The 22,901-nt window shown below is 36.4% G+C and overlaps 1 protein-coding gene across 1 annotated transcript in view; it reads left to right on the top strand.

Annotated features, from left to right (window-relative positions):
* LOC123556480 (uncharacterized) overlaps nt 1–5,782 on the top strand; it is a 122,844-nt gene extending 117,062 nt beyond the window's left edge. The window contains exons 47-49 of the mRNA XM_053544436.1: nt 2,183–2,289; nt 2,763–2,928; nt 5,505–5,782. Of these exons, the coding sequence (XP_053400411.1) occupies nt 2,183–2,289; nt 2,763–2,928; nt 5,505–5,767 (536 nt within the window). The 3' untranslated portion in view covers nt 5,768–5,782. The remainder of the gene's footprint in view (nt 1–2,182; nt 2,290–2,762; nt 2,929–5,504) is intronic.
* Nucleotides 5,783–22,901: the final 17,119 nt, after the last annotated feature.

Below are 22,901 nucleotides of genomic sequence, written 5' to 3'. Positions count from 1 at the left end.
GTGACCTCTCTAGAGACCATATTTTTCAATGGATCTTCATGAAAATTGGTCAGAATTTTTATCTTGATAATATCTAGGTCAAGTTCAAAACTGGGTCACATGAGCTCAAAAACTAGGTCAGTAGGTCAAATAATAGAAAAAACAACGTCATACTCAAAACTGGTCCATGTGGGAAGAGGTGAGCGATTCAGGACCATCATGGTCCTCTTGTTTTATGAAATAATTTAAATAATTTCACCGTAAACTTCAATGTCAAATACTGCCAATTGCTGCTAAACTGTCTTCATATCATCACAATTTGTAAAACATATTGTTGAAACTGGAGATTTTGGCGGTATAAAAGAAAGTGTAATCATATCCGGATATAATATTTTGGGTAAATATCGAGCTGTGTTATGAAATTTAAACATTAAAGTAACAGACATGATATATATTATTGTAACAGAAATGATTCTAGAATTTATTTTTATAATACATACATAGAATCAATATCAGACTTATATTCTAGTGCTGAGGCATGACCTGAAAGTAAAAATATGAAGTGACAGTCATTCATACTTTGAATATTGTAATACTAAAAAGAATCTAGAGGTAATATTTAGAAATTGAAACATAAAATTTTCAGTTAGAAATCGCACCAAAGGCTGTATCAAGGGTCTACATTTTCAAAATTTCCTTGTGGTGATACCCCAAACCCAAATTGCAGGAGTGGGTATCCTCCCACACCCTCCCCCCATATTGCCACTTTACAGTTTGATACATTTGCCCTTTTACCACCTGCCACAATGCCCATTTCAAAATCTGACTGCAGTTCAAAGCGGGAAGGAACACCCCTCCCCAAACCCACCCTGCTACCGACCACGTAAAAATGGCTCAAACATTTTTTTCAGCCCAGTCTGGGCCTGTCTGTCTACATGAATCAAAACGGATAATTGAAAGTACATAGACTTGGGGACTACTGACATGGTTTTGAAGGGGTTAACAGGTCTGAAATAGAATAAATGATGGTTTTAACTAAAAAAGAACTGCATTTATTAATATTGGTTATCTTTTCCGAAATTGGTAGCTAGTCCGAGTAACTTCTCTTAGTTTCGAATGCGCAATTTTCCTGTCAGTGTAAACATTCATGACACTATATATTGACACTCAGCAACATTTACATATCTTTAAACGCAAAAGTAAGTATACTTTAAATTCACATCCCTTATAATATGATTGAACAATACCTAGCGTGTGACACGGTTATTGCCAGGCCCCTTATCTGTAAAATATCTGAACAGTTCTTTCGTCCATCCGTTACAAATTGTATGTGGCAATCCGCACTATAAAATTTCAATATATAAATTTTCATATTCAAATTTTATCATGTGCGAATATATACCAGCCGATAATTGCCTGTTTTGGTAATGCCGGAGGCAAATGTTTACTGGAAAAATATTTATAGTCATGGGCAGTATCTTAGTGTCACCTGTCAAATTGTAGTTTGTACTTCAACATTTTTATTTTTGCGAACCACTCTTCAATTTTAGAGAAATATATTGGGTTTAAATACTTGTATAATGTCAATCAAAGTTTTACTAGGCATCGATTGAATGTCCATTTCATCTATTGTAACAAAATCTCTGTTCAGTTGGGGAAAAAAACTAAAACCAAACTGAAACTGGTAGACTATACTACCAGTACATCAATCATTAGCCGACTCTCAGGCCCTTCAGGCCTTTGATTTGCATTTTGAAGTTAAGTTTTACCAATGTTTTGTCAAGAAGTTCTTTCTGGTTTCAGGGCCAAAAGTTATTAAAGTTGGTTTAGAACCCCAAATTTTACTCTACCATCTGTTAGTTGTTTCTGAGCATAAATTTAGAATTGAACAGTGGTACGACTGCAATCAAATAAAAAGTTTTATAATCTTAGACACTGGTTAAATCTGAAGAGATTGTGGATTTCAGCATTTATGAAATGTTTTAAATTCGTGATACATGTGGTCATGAATATCAGTGGACATGAAAACTGTCAACAAAAATTATTCGATTATTGATAGGCAAGTGTGACATGCAGAAAAAATGGACCGAAGATATGTTTAAGGGAATTTCACGAACTGGTTCTTTACTGATGTAACATGTACACATTTTGAATATCAGAAAATTTATACAGTTTTAATAACCAGAAGTGATTTATTTCTCAGGAGGATATTTGTCATCAATAAACTCTGGATTTGAGCAGGCGTATATATACCTGACCATGAAACAGAACAATGTTGATGCAGTTTGGATTGGTTTGAATGATGTCAAGGTAATAAAATAGACTTTATCATAGCATGTTAGAGAATATCATAGCATACTGGAAAAAATCAGTTTTATGTTTTTATGCAACCAAAGTCCATTAAGCATGATGTTTCACCTAGCAGTGTATATCCAGCGGTCAGTATCTTTGGTGGTGATAAGTCCATGAGAAAAGGCTGTGAGTGAGTAGGGTGAACTGTTGTGTTTATTGTAAAAAATAGATGTTGTTTGTAGCATTAGTCACTTTATTTTATTGATTAAATTGAGGAGTTATTGATATGTGTAGTATCATGTTTTGCACAATCCTTCGTCCTGTTTGTCAGGTTAATCCTGCACATTTTTATTCTGCTGATGTCATTTGTAGGTCTCTGTTTATTTGTTATTGTTTAGATCATATACTACATACTTGTAGTGTAATTTTATGGGCATGCTTTTATATCAAATTATGTGCTGTTAATATAACTAGTTTTTCTTGATATGCAGCAATCTGGAACATATACATGGACAGATGGTTGGCCAGTGTTGTACACAAACTGGGATGCTGGGCAGCCGGTAGGTGGTCAAGGGTGTGTGATTGTCAATGCTACAGGAAGATGGATTGATACTAACTGTACCTCTCCATATCCATCAATATGTAAAATCTCCTCGGGTAATAATTGTTCTTCTATATATGTCCTTTAATCTGTAAATCTCCTCAGATAACAACAGTATTTCAACCTGTACTTCTGCATGTCTTTCAGTGCCTAAAATTTCACATAACAAATGTAGTTATGCATATCCTTTTTAGCTCAACTATTCGAAGAATAGTCTAGCTATTCTACTCACCCTGGCGTCAGCGTCGGCGTCGGCGTCACACCTTGGTTAAGTTTTTGCATGCAAGTACATACAGCTATCATTTAAAGGCATATAGCTTTGAAACTTATTTATTCTTTTTCTAGGTCAATTACCAACCTCACTGGGTCAAGTTCCATAACTCTAACATGTATTTTGAGCAAATAATGCCCCCCTTTGGACTTAGAAAATTCTGGTTAAAGTTTTACATGCAAGTTACTATCTCCAAAACTAATGTAGATATTGAATTGAAACTTCACATGTGCCTTTGGGGTTATAAAACTAGTTGATAGCACCAAGTCCCATAACTCTGACCTTCATTTTGGCCAAATTATGCCCCCTTTTGGATTTAGAAAATTCTGGTTAAAGTTTTGCGTGCAAGTACATACAGCTATTACTAAAAGGCATATAGATTTGAAACTTATTTTTTCTTTTTCTAGATCAATTACCTACCTCACTGGGTCAAGTCCCATAACTCTGACATGTATTTTGGCCAAATTATGTCCCCTTTTGGACTTAGAAAATTCTGGTTAAAGTTTTGCGTGCAAGTACATACAGCTATTACTAAAAGGCATATAGATTTGAAACTTATTTTTTCTTTTTCTAGATCAATTACCTACCTCACTGGGTCAAGTCCCATAACTCTGACATGTATTTTGGCCAAATTATGTCCCCTTTTGGACTTAGAAAATTCTGGTTAAAGTTTTGAGTGCAAGTACATACAGCTATTACTAAAAGGCATATAGATTTGAAACTTATTTTTTCTTTTTCTAGATCAATTACCTACCTCACTGGGTCAAGTCCCATAACTCTGACATGTATTTTGGCCAAATTATGTCCCCTTTTGGACTTAGAAAATTCTGGTTAAAGTTGTGCGTGCAAGTACATACAGCTATTACTAAAAGGCATATAGATTTGAAACTTATTTTTTCTTTTTCTAGATCAATTACCTACCTCACTGGGTCAAGTCCCATAACTCTGACGTGTATTTTGGGAATATTATGCCCCCTTTTGGACTTAGAAAATCCTGGTTAAAGTTTTACATGCAAGTAACTATCTCCAAAACTACTACAGATATTAAATTGAAACTTCACACGTGTCTTCAAGGTTATAAAACTAGTTGATAGCACCAAGTCCCATAACTCTGACATGTATTTTGGGCAAATTATGCCCCCTTTTGGACTTAGAAAATTCTGGTTAAAGTTTTGCGTGCAAGTACATACAGCTATTACCAAAAGGCATATAGCTTTGAAACCTATTTATTCTTTTTCTAGGTCAATTACCAACCTCACTGGGTCAAGTTCCATAACTCTTAACATGTATTTTGAGCAAATTATTCCCCCTTTTGGACTTAGACAATTCTGGTTAAAGTTTTACATGCAAGTTACTATCCCCAAAACTAATGCAGATATTGAATTGAAACTTAACATGTTTCTTCGGGGTTATAAAACTAGTTGATAACATCAAGTCCCATAACTCTGATATGTATTTTGGTCAAATTATGTCCCCTTTCTAACTTAAAACTCTTTTGATATTTCACATTTTGGGTAATAATTTCCTGCTTCTGTGACAATATTTCGAATAGTCGAGCTTGGCTGTCTTACGGACAGCTCTTGTTGTAAGTGCAATCTCCCTACAAAACTTACACAAGTTATAATTTTCAAGCCTAGTTGTGCATATCATCAGCATTTTCCAGTTCAGTTATTTTCAGCACAGTTATGGCCGTTTGTTTGTCATATTTTACAGTATTTACACTACTTGTTGTATATTATTTGAATGAATTTCACCAAACCTAATAAGTGATCATTATAAAGATTAACCATGCATGTCATTTACATGTTCTGGTCCAGTGATATTTAGCACAACTATGACACAATTTTATTAAAGTGTATGATGTCTGTGCTACTTCTCAAATACCTCTGGCGGATTTCCACCAAACTTCATTGGAATGATCAGTGCCAAGCCTAATTGTTAATATCATTGGAGAATTATGGTTCGATCATTTTGCTAGTTATGGCCCATAAATTGTAAAATTAACAATGTCTGTGTGATAAGTGATATGAAACATACATTTTATGTGAAAAACAATTGCTTGTTCTCACTTTTTTCAGTGTCGGTGTACATTTGAATGTTTGATGTAGCTGATTCTTAAAAAAATTATTGGGCACAAAAAGTAGTCATGGTCAGGATCCATGCTGTTCGCTAACAGTTTCTCCAATTCAAATAGGCTTTGAAAGCGAACAGCATGGAGCCTGACCAGACTGCACGGATGTGCAGGCTGGTCTGGATCCATGCTGGTCGCAAACCCACTATGTTGGTTTTCTCATGGCACTGCTCAATTATAATGTTGTTAACAATTTATCCTGAACTATTTCCTTTACTTCTAATTTTCAGCATCCCCATCACTGACCCCACCAGCCCCTAATGGACTGTGTGACCCTGGTTGGTACTCTTACAGTAGTCAGTGTTACTACCTGGGCGTGAATATTCCTAGAACAGCACTGGATGCTGGTTTCTATTGTCAACAACATAAAGGGGCACTTGTATCCATTCACAACCAGACATTGAACCAGTTTCTTGTCAAAACTATGACATCATTGGCTGTCAATGGTCAGAGCTTCTGGACTGGTTTACATAAGTCAATAGATTGTAAGTAAGATTGCAGTGTTTAAGTATTGTTTTTAAGTGTAGAAGTAGATGCCTTCTCTATCAGAGTGTATCATATTCTCTAAAGCTAGTCACTCTTTCAAGGCATTTCCTAGGATTTTTATTCTAAGGACAGTTTTTAAAATTGTTACATATATCTACTTCAGTATATACTTTATCAGTTTCAGCAATCATTAGAGCACATCACCATGTTCGTGTTTAACGTATGGACATGGATTATTATCAATACCAGGCCTAGTCGTGCATGTGCGAAGCGTGTTACATTTGATGATTTTTCACTTAGTTATGGCCCTTTTTTAATTTTTTTAGCTCACTTGAGCCAAAGGCTCATGGTGAGCTTTTGTGACCGTTCAATGTCCGTCGTCCGTCGTCAGTCGTACGTCGTCCCTCCGTCAACAGTTTCTAAAAAAAATCTTCTTCTTGAAAACCACAAGGCAGAATTACACCGAACTTCATAGGAATGATCCTTGGGTGGCCCCCTTTCAAAATTTTTCAAAGAATTGAATTCCATGCAGAACTCTGGTTGCCATGGCAACCGAAAGGAAAAACTTTAAAAATCTTCTTCTCAAAAACCAGAAGCCCTAGAGCTTAGATATTTGGTGTGAATCATCGCCTAATATACTTCTACCAAATTTTTTCAAATCATGACCCCGGGGTCAAAATTGACATCGGTCCAGGGGTCACTTGATTTTACATAGGAAAATCTTAAAAAATCTTCTTCTCAAAAACCAGAAGGCCTAGAGCTTAGATATTTGACATGTAGCATTGCCTAGTGGACCTCTACTAAATTTGTTCAAATCATGACCCCAGGGTCAAAATTGACCCCGACCGAGGGGTCACTTGATTTTACATAGGAAAATCTTCAAAAAATTTCTAAAAATAAACCAGAAGGCCTAGAGCTTAGATATTTCACATGTAGCATTGCCTAGTGGACCTCTACAAAATTGTTCAAATCATGACCCACCGGGTCAAAATTGACCCCGCCCCAGGGGTCACTTGATTTTACATAGGAAAATCTTCAGAAAAATTCTAAAAATAAACCAGAAGGCCTAGGTCTTAGATATTTGACATGTAGCATTGCCTAGTAGACTTCTACAAAATTTGTTCAAATCATGACCCCCCGGGGTCAAATTGACCCCACCCCATGGGGTTACTTGATTGTACATAGGAAAATCTTCAAAATTTTCTAAAAATAAACCAGAAGGCCTAGAGCTTAAATATTTGACATATAGCATTGCCTAGTGGACCTCTACAAAATTTGTTCAAATCATGACTCCCGGGGTCAAATTTGACCTGGACCGAGGGGTCACTTGATTTTACATAGGAAAATCTTCAAAAATTTTCTAAAAATAAACCAGAAGGCCTAGAGCTTAGATATTTCACATGTAGCATTGCTTAGTGGACCTCTACAAAATTTGTTCAAATCATGACCCCCAGGATCAAAATTGACCCCGCCCCAGGGGTCACTTAATTTTACATAGGAAAATTTTCAAAAATTCTCTAAAAATAAACCAGAAGGCCTAGTTCTTAGATATTTGACATGTAGCATTGCCTAGTAGACTTCTACAAAAGTTTTCAAATCATGACCCCAGGGGTCAAATTGACCCCGCCCCTTGGCGTTACTTGACATTACATAGAAAAATCTTCAAAATTTTCTAAAAATAAACCAGAAGGCCTAGAGCTTAGATATTTCACATGTAGCATCGCCTAGAGGACCTCTACAAAATTTGTTCAAATCTTGACCCCCCCCCCCCCCCCCCCTCCAGGGTCAAATTGTCCCAGCCCCAGGGGTTACTTGATTTTACATAGGGGAATCTTCATAAATTTGCTAAAAATAAACAAGAAGGCGTAGATCTTAGATATTTGATATGTAACATTGCCTGATAGACTTCTACAAACATTGTTCAAATCATGACCCCTGGGATAAAATTGGCCCCGCCCCAGGGGTTACTTGATTGTACATCGGAAAATCTTCCAAAAAATTTCTAAAAATCATCAGTTTGACATTTGAAACATGTAGCTCATATTACTCAGGTGAGCGATCCAGGGTCATCATGACCCTCTTGTCTTTATATGTAGTATATGGAAAAATTTGTTTGCACTATTTCTCTGTCCTTATATGCCAGACTTTTATCAAACCTTGTAATTACCATTGGTACCAAGTCAAGTTGCACATGTGCAAAGCATAATCATTTTGAATGATTTTTAGCTCACCAGAGCATGAAGTGCTCAAGGTGAGCTATTGTGACCTGTCATTGTCCGGCGTCCGGCGGCATCTGTCGTGCGGCATCCATCGTTTGTCAACATTTGCCTTGTGAACACTTTAGAGCCACATTTTTGGCCCAATCTTTATGAAACTTGGTCAGAATGTTAGTCTTGATGATCTCTAGGCCAAGTTCAAAACTGGGTCATATTGGGTCAAAAACTAGGCCAGTAGGCCAGATCAAAGGAAAAGCTTGTGAACATTCTAGAGGCCACATTTGTGACCAAATCTTAATGAAACTTGGTCAGAATGTTAGTCTTGATGATCTCTAGTTCAGCTTTGAAACTGGATTATCTTGGATCAAAAACTTGGTCAGTAGGCCAGATCAAAGGAAAAGCTTGTGAACATTCTAGAGGCCACATTTGTGATCCAATCTTAATGAAACTTGGTCAGAATGTTTGTCTTGATGATCTCTAGGTCAGGTTCGAAACTGGGTCATGTGGGTTCAAAAACTAGGTCAGTAGGCTAGATCAAATGAAAAGCTTGTGAACACTCTAGAGGCCACATTTATGACTCAATCTTTGTGAAACTTGGTCAGAATGTTTGTCTTGATGATCTCTAGGTCAAATTCGAACCTGGGTCATATGGGGTCAAAAACTAGGTCAGTAGGTCAGATCAAAGGCAAAGCTTTGAACACTCTAGAGGCCACATTTGTGACCTAATCTTTGTGAAACTTGGTAAGAATGTTTGTCTTGATGATCTCTAGGTCAAGTTCGAAACTGGGTCATACGGGTCAAAAACTAGGTCAGTAGGCCTGATTAAAGAAAAAGCTTGTGAACACTCCAGAGGCCACATTTGTGACCCAATCTTTATGAAACTTGGTCAGAATGTTAGTCTTGATGATCTCTAGTTCAAGTTCGAAACTGGGGCATGTTGGGTTAAAAACCAGGTCAGTAGGCTAGATCAAAGGAGACGCTTGTGAACACTCCAGAGGCCACATTTGTGACCCAATCATTATGAAACTTGGTCAAAATGTTTGTCTTGATGATCTCTAGGTCACATTCAAAACTGAGTCATGTGGGGTCAAAACCTAGGTCAGTAGGCCAGATCAAAGGAAAAGCTTGTGAACACCCTAGAGGCCACATTTGTGACCCAATCTTTATGAAATTTGGTCAGAATGTTTGTCTTGATGATCTCTAGGTCAGCTTTGAAACTGGTTCATGTTGTATCAAAAACTTAGTCAGTAGGCCAGATCAAAGGAAAAGCTTGTGAACACTTAGAGGCCTCATTTGTGACCCAATCTTTATGAAACTTGGTCAGAATGTTTGTCTTGATGATCTCTAGGTCAAGTTCGAAACTGAGTCATGTGGGATCAAAAACTAGGTCAGTAGGCCAGATCAAAGGAAAAGCTTGTGAACACCATTGAGGCCACATTTGTGACCCAATCTTTATGAAACTTAGTCAGAATGTTAGTCACGATGATCTCTAGGTCAGGTTTTAATCTGGGTCATTTAGGGTCAAAAACAAGGTCACATGATCAAATGAAAGGAAAAGTTTGTGAACACTCTGAAGACTACAGTTGTGGCTCAGTCTTTATGAAACTTGGTCAGAATGTTAGTCTTGATGATCTCTAGTTCAAGTTCGAAACTGGGGCATGTTGGGTTAAAAACCAGGTCAGTAGGCTAGATCAAAGGAGAAGCTTGTGAACACTCCAGAGGCCACATTTGTGACCCAATCTTTATGAAACTTGGTCAAAATGTTTGTCTTGATGATCTCTAGGTCACATTCGAAACTAAGTCATGTGGGGTCAAAACCTAGGTCAGTAGGCCAGATCAAAGGAAAAGCTTGTGAACACCCTAGAGGCCACATTTGTGACCCAATCTTTATGAAACTTGGTCAGAATGTTTGTCTTGATGATCTCTAGGTCAAGTTTAAAACTGGTTCATGTTGTATCAAAAACTTAGTCAGTAGGCCAGATCAAAGGAAAAGCTTGTGAACACTTAGAGGCCTCATTTGTGACCCAATCTTTATGAAACTTGGTCAGAATGTTTGTCTTGATGATCTCTAGGTCAAGTTCGAAACTGAGTCATGTGGGATCAAAAACTAGGTCAGTAGGCCAGATCAAAGGAAAAGCTTGTGAACACCATTGAGGCCACATTTGTGACCCAATCTTTATGAAACTTAGTCAGAATGTTAGTCACGATGATCTCTAGGTCAGGTTTTAATCTGGGTCATTTAGGGTCAAAAACAAGGTCACATGATCAAATGAAAGGAAAAGTTTGTGAACACTCTGAAGACTACAGTTGTGGCTCAGTCTTTATGAAACTTGGTAAGAATGTTTTTCTTGATGATCCCGATTTTCAGTTTCAAAATTATGTATATTTTTCCTGCATAGCATTTTCCATTCTTCTTAGTTGGAAAAGTTCCTGTTTCTATAACCTTAGGACGGCCAGCACATATTCATGCAACCTCGCCAGGTATATGTATGTTTTTTTACAACACAGAAAATGACGTCACTCGACCTTCAGCTATTTCCGGAAGTAAATAAAATGAAAGTAGAAATGCTAAACTTGAAAACGAAAGCCGCATTTTGATTCGTAGATAGTCAGGGGTCACGCGCAGGGGTCACCCCGTCTAAATGTATGCGCGTGAACTTCTTTTTTTTTTTTTTTTTTTTCTTTTTTTTTTTTTTGCTACTGTGGAGCCAATTTTCAGCACTTTATTACGAATTGAAATTACCTGGGCTTTAGTACAGCATGTCAGCTTTTAATCTATGAAAAAGTATTTGAGCTCTGGATAAACACAAATCCCATAGGGGTCCGTAACGGACCAAGGGTACATTGATAATTTTGGAACTTCATCAAATCGCTCAAAATGTCATTTTTGATGTTGTCTGAGAGTGTCAGTATATGCCTCAGATGTAAGATATAACCGTATTTGAGAGCTGCAGACCTCAGAAATATTCAGAAATATTTTCAAAATAAGTTCCGTGTAATAAATGTTGTTTCTACGGAATCGTGAAAGGGCCATCAGACGCTAATACGTTTTAGTACGTTAAGACTGCGGAAAGGATATACTTACTAAGATACATTGAACGATTATACTTTTAAGAATATTTACAATGTCAGGAAAAAAGCCACATTGTTTTCCGTCTATACTAAAAACATATTCTGACAGTCTGGCATTGAAAATATGTTTTGTGAGAACTGAACTTGGCATATCTTCTGAAAAAAAAGACACATAGCTTTCTATATTCTATTTTATATATAATGCCCGTTCGTGCTAAAGTAGTAAATCCTTGTATTTTTAGCAGCCAGCTTCAGAAATCTGTCTAACTGTGCATTTAATATCAGATTTTTTAAGATCATTTCATATCCCACACCCACCAATAACCTTTGAATTGAAAGTTTTAGATAAGCGAAGCCGATTTGATTGGATTTATATGTCGGTTCAATTTTGGGGGATAGGTTTAACACTTTGCACTTGGTCAATGGGACAATCTCCGACCGATAACTGAATTTGGGGTACTTTTCTTGTTTGTATATGGCTTTTTTCCGTGGGTTTATGTTATACCTATAAATGCACGAATACCTATACGTGATGCTAAGCATTCGCTGAAGGCTGTCAGGACTAGTCGCTGATATGGCTATATCGTCTGCAAGAGTTGTAAAACCTACAGATGTATATAGGATGCAAATTCCTAGACCGTTATTATCTAAATCATTTATAAGATCATCGATGAATGATTCATATAACCAAGTAAAAATGGTCCCTCCTTTTTAGAATCTTGGTAATCGCCTGTGTATGATCATCAATGTTGCCCTCAGTTAGATATATATTTGTAATGCAACAAATGACGAAGTCTGTGGTAATTTTCTTTATTGTCAGAGATTGAGGTCCTTATAGGCATTGGTTTCGATAATGAAAAAAATATAATGTTTCATTTTACATTTGCCGCCTTACAATTTATGGCAATATCATAATTGTGCCATGAAATATTTGTGTGTACACGTGTGTTGTTTTAAAGAATATCTAAAAAAGTAAAAAACACGAATTGTTTTGTGTATTGTAGTCAAATAAAAAATTATACATATTTTTTCAATATCAATGTTATATGCAACAATTTATCTTAAGTCCATACCAAATTGATTCATAGTTCTTCGGAAAAAATTTCAAAAAAAAGAAAATAGGAGCGAGCGAAATTTTTATTTATTTTTTTTTTCTCAATTTTGCTTTTTTTCAGAGGATGGATCGAGCGGGTGTTTTTTTCTAGCTTGGACCCTTGAGAAGGCAGTTATCATTGTACATGAAGTTAATATTTCTTTAGAAATAACACAGTAAATCAGACAATCACAGTAAATAGCCTTTCTATGTTTTAAAGACTACATGAATGATTTGGCAAATGAATTCTTGCCAATATTCACTGAATCACTTTTTTATTTTTTATCTATAATTACTAAGGGATTAGTGTCTAATTTTCAATTCTGATTTTTCTACATCTATCTGAAGGCGTGCTTATTTGATATACAATCAGGGAAAATTGGGGTTATAAAAGGACAGATTTTGTTAAAAATTATCTTTATATATACACTACTCATTTGAAAAGCTAAACAATTTTTAAACTGACTAAATGCATTTTGATAGAATATCTGACTGCTGTTCTAAAGAAGTTATACAATAACTCTTTCAAAAAGATTTGGGCCGAGATAATGTAACGGATCAGTCAATATCTGTGAACAATCTTTTTTTAAAAGATAGCAATCGGCTTTGGCTCTAAATCTAACATACTTAACTGAACAACTGATAACAAATGGTTTGAAAAATGAACAATAGTTCTATGTTTAATCCAAATATTTCTATTTGCATTCTTGTCACTCGTGCACCTCTTACAAGTCAGGCTTCATTCTTTTCAATGTATTGAACAATCGTAGAACGTACTTCATCACCTACCGGCACATCGAAGGCAATGTGTGGCACTAGCATAGACACTCGAGATTTAAAACAAATGATGAACAACACCATAATTCCTGACTTTTTGAGTTTGGGTCATCAGCTACATGTATAATGGACGCATGAAATCCGATCAATATCGCCTTGACGCATTAAACCAGCGATAAAACCTGTTTTACCGTTATCATTCCGGGCAGCGTAATCAGACAAAAAAAATTCGGAGATTTTTTATATACGTGCGGGCGGGTGATCTTTTTTTTTCTTTTTCTCGGGAATGAAATTATTGATGTGGTCGTTCCGACGAACGACATATCAATTTGGAATGGCCTAAGGGTTTGCAGAATTTCTAAAATATGTTTCAGCATTTTTGAAATAATAGCAATGTAGCAAAATATTGGGTTAGTTGTTCAGTATATTTAAACACGGCGAATAGGTCATACGCCTACAGAATAATTTCATAATGGTGAAATAGAGACACAAATAAATAATTTGATTTTGCTGTCATTAATAGATTTTAACAAAATCAAAATATGGAATATTTACTTGCCTCAGTACAACTGCTTTTAGAGTTAAACGCATATGAAAAGATTAATCGGTCAGTTTCTAAAGTGTTGAACAAATGAATTAGTTTATGTAGATTTTTAAAAGTAGCCAGTTCATCAGGTTTCTTTTCCAGTCCTGACTTGAAGATGGTTCCATAGCCTGGGGGAAATGTACGAAAAGCTCCTATTGCCATACGAGGATACGAGGAGTGTTCGCAAACCATTGTGTATTGTGGTGACACGGCATTTCCACGATAAATTTCACGTCGGTGTATATACAGCTGATTACCTCTATTCAATATCTATACAATGGTATATACTTGTATCCATTCAATTACCGTGTTTCAGAATTATTGCTACTTCAATTTAGACAGTCGTTGACCACTGTAGCAAAAATGGTTGGAAAACGAATAACAAATACTGTAGAAATTCGGTCATATATAAAAGTTCGCAAGTAAACTCGTTTGTTCTTTGAAAGAGCTTTTTGCAGAAATAACCAGTGTTTATGGGTCTAGTATAGGGTTCGCAGGTGGTAAAAGAAATTTGATTTTGGTGTAGAGTCTGTTGAAAATGCCCCAAATCAGGTCGGCCTAAGACAGCAACGTGAAACCAAAATGTTTTTAAATCACAAAAATTCTTCAGAATGATGCTCGATATACTGTGCGCGATATTGATCGCATTAGTGGCATTTAACTATCAACAGTTCATTTTATTTTAAAGAAAATCTTGAAAGTTAGAAAGATTTCTGCTGGTTGGGAACCGAATCTTTTGACTGACAACCCAAAAAGGCTACGTGTTGTAACTGCCAAACGATTGCTAAAATGTTTCCAAAATACGACAAAAATGTTTTGCAAATGTTGTTATAGGTGATGAAACCTGGGTGCATTATTTTGAACCTGTCAGAAAGGTTGGGAACAAAATATGGGCCACCAAACATATCCAAAGGCCAACAATTGCAAAGCGCAATTTGAGTGCAAAGAAAGTTTTGTATGCCACATTCTTCTCCAGCGAAGGTATAGAAGTAAAGATTCCAGTAAAAAGGGTAGAAGTGTGACTGGTAGGTACTACCGGGGCGTTATCTTGAAAAAATTAAGGTTTAGCACATATCCAAGGGGTGATTATACAATACCCAAGGCTATGAAAGCGGGAGTATTGGAACCACCCAGGCCGAAATGGTCATGTTGAGAAACTAAACAGTACTAATAACACGACATTTATGTCGTGCTGAACGAAGTTTCTCAACATGACCATTTCGGCCTGGGTGGTTCCAATACTCCCGCTTTCATAGCCTTGGGTATTGTATAATCACCACTTGGATATGGTGCCTGATTTTTAACTCCCTGAGGCCGAAATGCGACTATAGGCGTTATATTTTCTACCCCCGTAGCGTCGATATCCGACTATACGCGCGTTATCAGGACTCCCCAGAACGGCGATTGACGAGTATAGTCGCGGCACCGAGATCATGCATATTGTGACATGTACTTAGATAATCTTGGAAAAAGCAAAATTATTTTGCATACTGGGTATTATTTCTCAGATGTTATTATTAGTGCTAATTAGTTCCCTTTTTAAAATAAGTGTTTGTAATTATGCGGCCATGTAAAAACGAAATCCATTGTGTTTCGTTTATACTGTATTTCAAAGGAGTAAACTAATGTTGTCTGCCAAATATCTTTCTTAGAATAAAGAAAATATTCATTATCATGCAGCTTCTGACATATCAGTCGTCAAATGATAATTCAGACGATGAAATTCCATTATCAGGGATATGAATGGTCGGAAAAAGTTAAGTTTTAGACGGCTTAAATATTCATACACTTACATCGAATACGATAGAAACGAAAAACATGAACACAACAAAACATACTTTATAAAATACAAAAAACAACGTGACTGAATAAACATATGATTGTAAATTTAATAATCTTAAAAAGACTTTCAAAGGTAAATGTAAATATTACAACTTAACTGTCTCAGCACGAGTCACAAAACGTTTGTGTACATGCATGCATCAAAATTAACCATGATCGATATTCACACAAAAAACGGGTGTCAATTTTAAGTATGCTTGTGTAAATATTCTTTGCAAATATTGTATTTCTATTTATTGAAACTCAATGTCTTTACGTGTGAAAAAGTAAGAGAACCAGAAACGTTTAAATATTTTAACGCAGTAGGTTCGTTAAAACTGTAAATATTTCAAAGTGAAAATATTTTCTATTTGGATATAGTTTACCGATGAAATAGGGATAAAAGAATATTTTTTTTTTTCAAACTGTGAAGATTTTGTAAGTATATTGTGATATTCACCCATGATTCCCTGTTTAATTTCAATTGACTGCATGCGCGTGAGATTGTGATAAGATCAGAAAATGTTCTTCGACGTAAGGCGGTAATTCTTATCTCGCCGCAGCAGATATGTTACGATATCGGCCTCAGGGAGTTAATATAGTCTTTTGACAGTTCCTGTGATACGCAGGCTCCATAACCTCAGATCCCCTTTCGAAATTCCAGTTTGTTTAGTTCTGCCCATTGTTTTCTCGTTTGGGGCAAACACTTTACTTTATCTGGGGACCAAACGCCGCTCTTCATGGAATTACACGCCTCAACACGTGTATCATTGAAGGTTCCATATTCACCGCCGTTTGAATACATCTGCGAATGTCTCTAAATTGCTTTTTTTAACTTTTAACATGTGTAAATGTTGAGTTCTGCTCAACCTGGGGCTAGAGGGCGTGGACGGTAGCATGCATATCCACTACCGTCCATGAACAGGCTCAATCAAACCGAGCCTGCAACATTTTCGTTTTTGTCGTGTTGGGCGACCTGTGAAGTTTCCACTTTTTTCTATTTTATTTTAGCAGTATATCACAAAACAACAGATTTTTTAGCGAATGAACAGCATCTTGACACACAACTTATCTGTCCAATACATGCTTTACTGTTCTGTCCCACGGAGCTGGATACTTAAAATATTCTAAATGAGTTGTCCCCCTTTAAATAAGAATGTCATTTGTAAAGAAATAAATGTAAACAATTGTCAAAACGATGTTTTACCTAGTTATGTAAAGTTTAAACAGTCGTACGATGTTGCAAATGCATCAAAACGAAGACATGTAACAGCTTTTTAAAAATGGTGAGTTTTTAAAGGCGCTGGACTGTCCAGAAGTGTGGCCCCTTCAGGTAGTCCCTTTCCGGAATTCAATACATATATGAATAAGTTGACAATGGTTTTGTACAATAATATAAATGTTTTATATGCTGTTATATTTTCATGTAAAACAATGCTTCCTTTCTATAATTTGATGACGTTTGAACATTTTTCTCCGAAGCATGGACCTATACCTTAAAGAGGTACTACAATAAACGTCGCCCAGTCACAGGTTTCAAACATGTTTGACTGTTGTATGACAAAGCTCCAACGCACACCTCTAATACAGTAACACAGTTTTGTTACTGTGCTACACATTTCCAAGATTTGATGCCATAAGACTTCTTTCTGTTTCAAAAACTGAAAAAGACTTCCTTTTTGATCGTAGATATCGATCACGACCAGCTCTCGGTTCTGCTGCCCATCAGTACCTCCGTGGCATACCAAAATCAGCTTACCGTGACGCTTTCCAGAAATTGATCCATAGACTGAAACTATGCATTTCTCACCGTGGGAGTATTTTGAGGGTAAAAAATGACAACATGCATGTTTCCATCATTTTCAAGGTTTCAGACCACAATACAAAATACTCTTCGAACACTCCTCGTACACTATTGTACTAGTTTTTTGAACGACTAATGAAATCGGTTTGGTGATCTTAGATTTCTAATTTGGCCTGTACATTTATGTCATATCCATAATATACACTGAAAATGACCATATAGAGTAATTTATTACGTCGTTTAGAACTTCTTAGTGTGCTCTGTAATTCATGAATAGTTTTCAGTACGGAAGTTATATAAATTCGGCAGGAGGTTCTATTGATAATGCGAACTATGGAAAGTTATGGAAATGCTTCATTTTGTTCATTGCATTTCTGGAACCCTACGCAACAAGTCTGTACAGTAGTAACAAAGCAATTGATGAAAAGTTTTGGAGCATTACTATCTAGCTACCGTATAATGTGAAATAATCTGCGTAGATTTGCATATCAAGCCCTGCACTCTAAGTTGTTTTGTATATTTACACCATTCACGAGTACAGCACTGTCCCACTGTCCCACTTTCCAAAGTTTTCTCACACGATAATCATCGGGCCACAGACCTTCATCGATACGTCAGCAATATGCATCAAAGAGACGATATCAGAAAGATAACACTTGTTGAGACGAAATACTTCACTTTTAGCCACTGTCTCCATTGACTAAAAAGGACATTTTTAACTCTACATGAGTCATCCCCGTCGAAGTGATGATGCATTACATGTGCCGTCTGCATATGACACCCACGGTTAAAGTGTACATAATGTAGCCTTAGAGATTCAATACTGATCCATGCGGCGAATTGTGTTTCACCATTATTGGCGTCGGTGGATCTCCATTAATAAACACTGTTTGGGTTACTTAGATATGACCACATTCACCAGCAATGTAAACTTTAAAATGATAGTTTTCGTCATACTTTATTGATTCGTATGGAAATGCTGATGTAGTTATGTTTAGCGTTTAGTGACCCAATGTCTATTAGTTGTATGTAATTTATGATAACCTATTGAAATATCTGTGTAATATTGTGTTAAGTGTTTTGTTTTATATAATTGCCTAGTGCAGACTTTTGTGTTGATACTCTTGATTCTTCTACCTGATTGTTAAAACAAATTTATGTTTCTGTGACAATTCATTTTTGCTTTGTCTATATAATTAAGTCAAAATGCTGAAAAATAGATGCTGGATTGCATCCCTGAAATAATTTTATTTCTGCACGTCGTCAAACGAAGGCATGCATGTTGAATGATCCTTAATTCTAGAAAAACTAGTTATTGCCAAACCATGAAATAAACGAATGAATAACACATAAACATGTCTACCCCCACTGGGGATGAGGAACATATTGTTTTTGCCCTGCCCGTCCTTTCTTCAGTCCGTTCGTCAAAATTCATTTTCGATCAGTAACTGGAGAACAATTTTATCTAGAACCTTCAAACTTCATAGCGGAGTATAGTAGTCGCAACTTGACCGCGATGGTTGACCTTCGGCTGATTATTCATATCGGTTATTTCATTGTAGAAATAAAGGGTGACTAGGGTAGCCATGTATATTTGTATGGAATAAGTTTGTTTACAGTGCAGTATCAAAGTATGTATACTTACATTTGAAAACTTTCCAATACACTAATTTATAATTAAACAAATTCATATTTCCACTTTCTCATGCAGCTCGTGTTTTACGTACACTCCTTTTCAATAATAGGTTGTGCCTCATTATGTATTATAATACAAAGGTCAACCATCGGTGTCAAGTTGCGACCACTATAGATGAACCTTATTGTTTTGGGTCAATCGATCAGAAGTCATGGTGACAGGGACCTGAACATGGAATTCATTTGACCCAGAATGTTGGAACTTCATAGTAGAATAATTGGGCATGCAGAGTAGATGACCCCTATTGATTTCTGGGTTACTCTATTAAAGGGATGGTCACAGGGACTAGAACATGGAAAACCGTTTCTGATCAATAACTTGAGAATCATTTGACCTAGAATATCGAAACATAGGGTGATTGGACATGTAGAGTAGATGACACCTAAAGATTTCTGTGTCACTTTGTTAAAGGTCATGGTCAGAGGGACCTGAACATGGAAAACTCAATAACATGAGAACCATATGACCCAAAATATTTAAACTATATAGGATGGCTGGACATGCAGAGTAGATAACCCCTATTGATTTCTGGGCCACTCGATGAAAGGTCAGGGTCACAGGGACCGTTTCCGAGGGGCAAGAACATGGAACAGTTTCCGTTTTGTAACTTCAGAAACTTTTTTACCCAGAATGTCGAAACTTTGCAGGATAATAAGACACGCAGGGTAGATTATTCCTACTGATTTCTAAGTCATTCCATCAAAGGTCATGGTCACAGGGGCCTGAACATGGAAAACCGCTCAATAACTAGAGCTAACTAACCGCTTCCGATCAATAACTAGATAACCATTTGACCAAAAATGTTGAAACTTCATATACATGCATAGTATGACTGGACATGCAGAGCGGAAGACACCTATTGATTTCTGGGTCACTCGATCAAAGATCAAGACGACAAGGGTTTGAACATCGAAACTCGTTTCCGATCAATAATTTGAGAATCATTTGACCCAAAACCTTCAAAATTCATAGGGTGATAGGACTTACAGAGTAAATAATCTCTATTGTTTTTGGGGTTACACGATCAGAAGTTCACAGAGACTAGGACGGGAGCCGTTTCAGAGGGGCCAGAACATGGAAAACCGTTTCCGATCCGTAACTTGAGAACAATTTGACCCAGATGTCGAAGACATGTAGAGTAAATTGCTCCTATTGATTTCTATGTCACTCAGTCAAAGGTCATGGTCACAGGGGTGTGAACATAGAAAACCGTTTCCAATCAATAACTAGAGAGTCATTTGACCAAGAAAGTTGAAACTTCGCAGGATGATTGGACATGCATAATAGATGACCCATATTGATTTCTAGGTCACACAGTCAAAGGTCGTGGTCACGGGGTGTGAACATGGAAAACCCGCTTCCGATCAATAACTAGAGAGCCATTTGACCCAGAAAATTTAAACTTTGCAGGATGATTGGACATGCATAATAGATGACTCCTAATGATTTCTGGGTTCCTCAAACAAAGGTCAAGGTCACAGGGGCCAGAACATTGAAATCGTTTCCGAGGGGCCAGAACATGGGAAACCGTTTCCGTTCCGTAACATTTGACCAAGAATGTTAAAACTTCACAGGATAATTGGACATGCAGGGTAGATGACTTCTATTGATTTCTGGGGTACTCAATCAAAGGTCATGGTCACAGGAGTCTGAACATGGAAAACCGCTTCCGATCAATAACTCGAGAACCATTTGACCAAGAAAGTTGAAACTTCGCAGCATGATTGGACACACATAATTAATGACCCCTATTGATTTCTGGGTCACTCAAACAAAGGTCAAGGTCACACGGGCCAAAACATGGAAACCGTTTCCGAGGGGCCAGAACATGGAAAACCGTTTCCGTTCCTTAACCTGAGAACTATTTAACCCAGAATGTTAAATCTTCACAGGATAATTCGACATGCAGAGTAGATGACTTCTATTGATTTCTGGGGTACTCAGTCAAAGGTCATTGCCTCAGGAGTCTGAACATAGAAAACTGCTTCCGATCAATAACTTGAGAACCATGTGATCCAGAATGATTGGACATGCAGCGTAGATGACCCCCATTGATTTAAGAGTCACTCGATCAAGGTCAAGATTTCAGGGGCCAGAACATGGATATCCGTTTCCGATCCGTAACTTGAGAACCATTTCACCCAGAATGTTGAAACTTCACAGGATAATTCGACATGCAGAGTGAATGACGCCTATTGATGTCTGAGGAGCCAGAACATGGAAAACCATATCCGATCCATAACTTGAGAACCATTCGACCCAGAACGTTGAAATTTCATCGGATGATAGTTTTTGTCGAGTAGATGATCCCTGTTGCATTTTAGTCACTAAACTAACCATCAGTGTATCTGTGATTTTTGCTCCTGTTCCCTATTAACTTTTTGCCTATTTCTACTATGGTTTGGAGGAGACATGCTTTTCTACAAAAGCATCTTCTAGTTTTTCACTCGTTTTATTCTTCATCAGGTTACAATGGAGCCGGAAATTCAATATTTTTCATGTTGACTTCTAAATTTCATATCGGGTCGTCTTTATCTTTTACCAACAATTTACAACAATTACTTCCGGACACTCGAGTTTGCTGGTATTGTTTCATTAGTTTTTATTCATCCTGGCAATTAAGCCGAAAGCATTTCAAAATTTGAATGCACGTAATTATATTTACTCTTTGACGACTTGTTAAACTTCAGTTATTATTGACTGCGGAAATTTATTTAGTTTCTGCTTTTTTTATATCAATTATCTATTGTCTTTATATAAAGGTATATCCAAGAGCAGTCAAAGGATTTATATTCGCATGTAAATGGTTTTAATTAGGCTTTTTTACATTTAACAAATGGAGCAACAGATAAAAAGTGTATAAATGTAAGTTTAGAGCCTTTTATTGTTCTTTAATAGTAGAGGTTAAATAACTGCTACCGATCTTCACAATCAAAACTGTGTTGTGTGTAATTTAAATGTACGTTATTCAAAACAAGCACATATATATCTATGCTTACTTACATAACGAAAGACAAGTCTTATACTATAAATAAAGGTAGAAATAGTATTATGTAACAAGAATGTACGTGCAGACAAAGCGCGCGGTAATATTTAAGAGCATTCTTGTCCTTGTTCGATAATTGTAGCATAGGATCTTAAATCATAATTATACTTATTATTCGCCCTGAATTCTTTTTCACAATCATTTTAAAATGTGCGCGTTAAAGATATATCACAAGTACAGGTTGACTGGAATAAAAAGACAATTTTGTGAAAATAGTGCAGAAAGGATAAACCTGTAGTTTAAGGTACCTTTTTTCTTAATCAGTCCTTTAACTAAGGCTTAATTGTGGCGAATTCTTTTATCTTGCACTTTATATTCCTTGTCACCGATAAGCATGTTGGTTCAAAGTTCGCTCAAATATATGAAAACGGGTAACGGTAACCCAAACTGGCAATTCCGCCATAAGAAAGTGTTAAGTTTACGTTTTGGAGGAAACTCCAAGATACAGTAAATCTTCCGATTCCACCAGTTTACCCTGGATCTTTATCGTGCAAGGCGCAAAGCGAAATACTAGGGACCTTGATAGTTACATCAGAACGACTATTATTGGTATATGGTATTGACGAAATATTTATCCTCCATCCCCCCACCACCTCCTCTACATATACTCTTTATTTTCACATTCGAATGATTTACATAACTGCGAAAAATTGTAACATAATATAACAGAAAGAGTAATATATACACAAAATTATATAAGATTTTAACTCTCAGAAAATATACAATTGAAATATAGATATTGAACATATTCTCAACAGTTTGAATGATAAGAGTATTAGTATATCATAATGTTATTATCAAGGTGTAATCTCTTCTTCTCAATGTAATGCAAAACATGGATCATTGCAAATTTAATCAATCACAATATAACATTGTGCTGTTTTGAACTATATTCATTATCTAAACTATGTACACGTTCATGTACGTGCAATAACTATACTGATTTTTATAATGAGACCCTTTGTTAGAGTTGTATACTTTTAGCGTTTTTAATACAATGGTAAACATATTCTGTCGCTATTCTTAGAAA

Source organism: Mercenaria mercenaria, chromosome 5 (genome assembly GCF_021730395.1).
Source record: "Mercenaria mercenaria strain notata chromosome 5, MADL_Memer_1, whole genome shotgun sequence".
Lineage (NCBI taxonomy): Eukaryota > Metazoa > Mollusca > Bivalvia > Venerida > Veneridae > Mercenaria > Mercenaria mercenaria.
The sequence above is the reverse complement of the archived record's forward strand: the minus strand, read 5'-3'. Positions and strand labels throughout refer to the sequence as shown.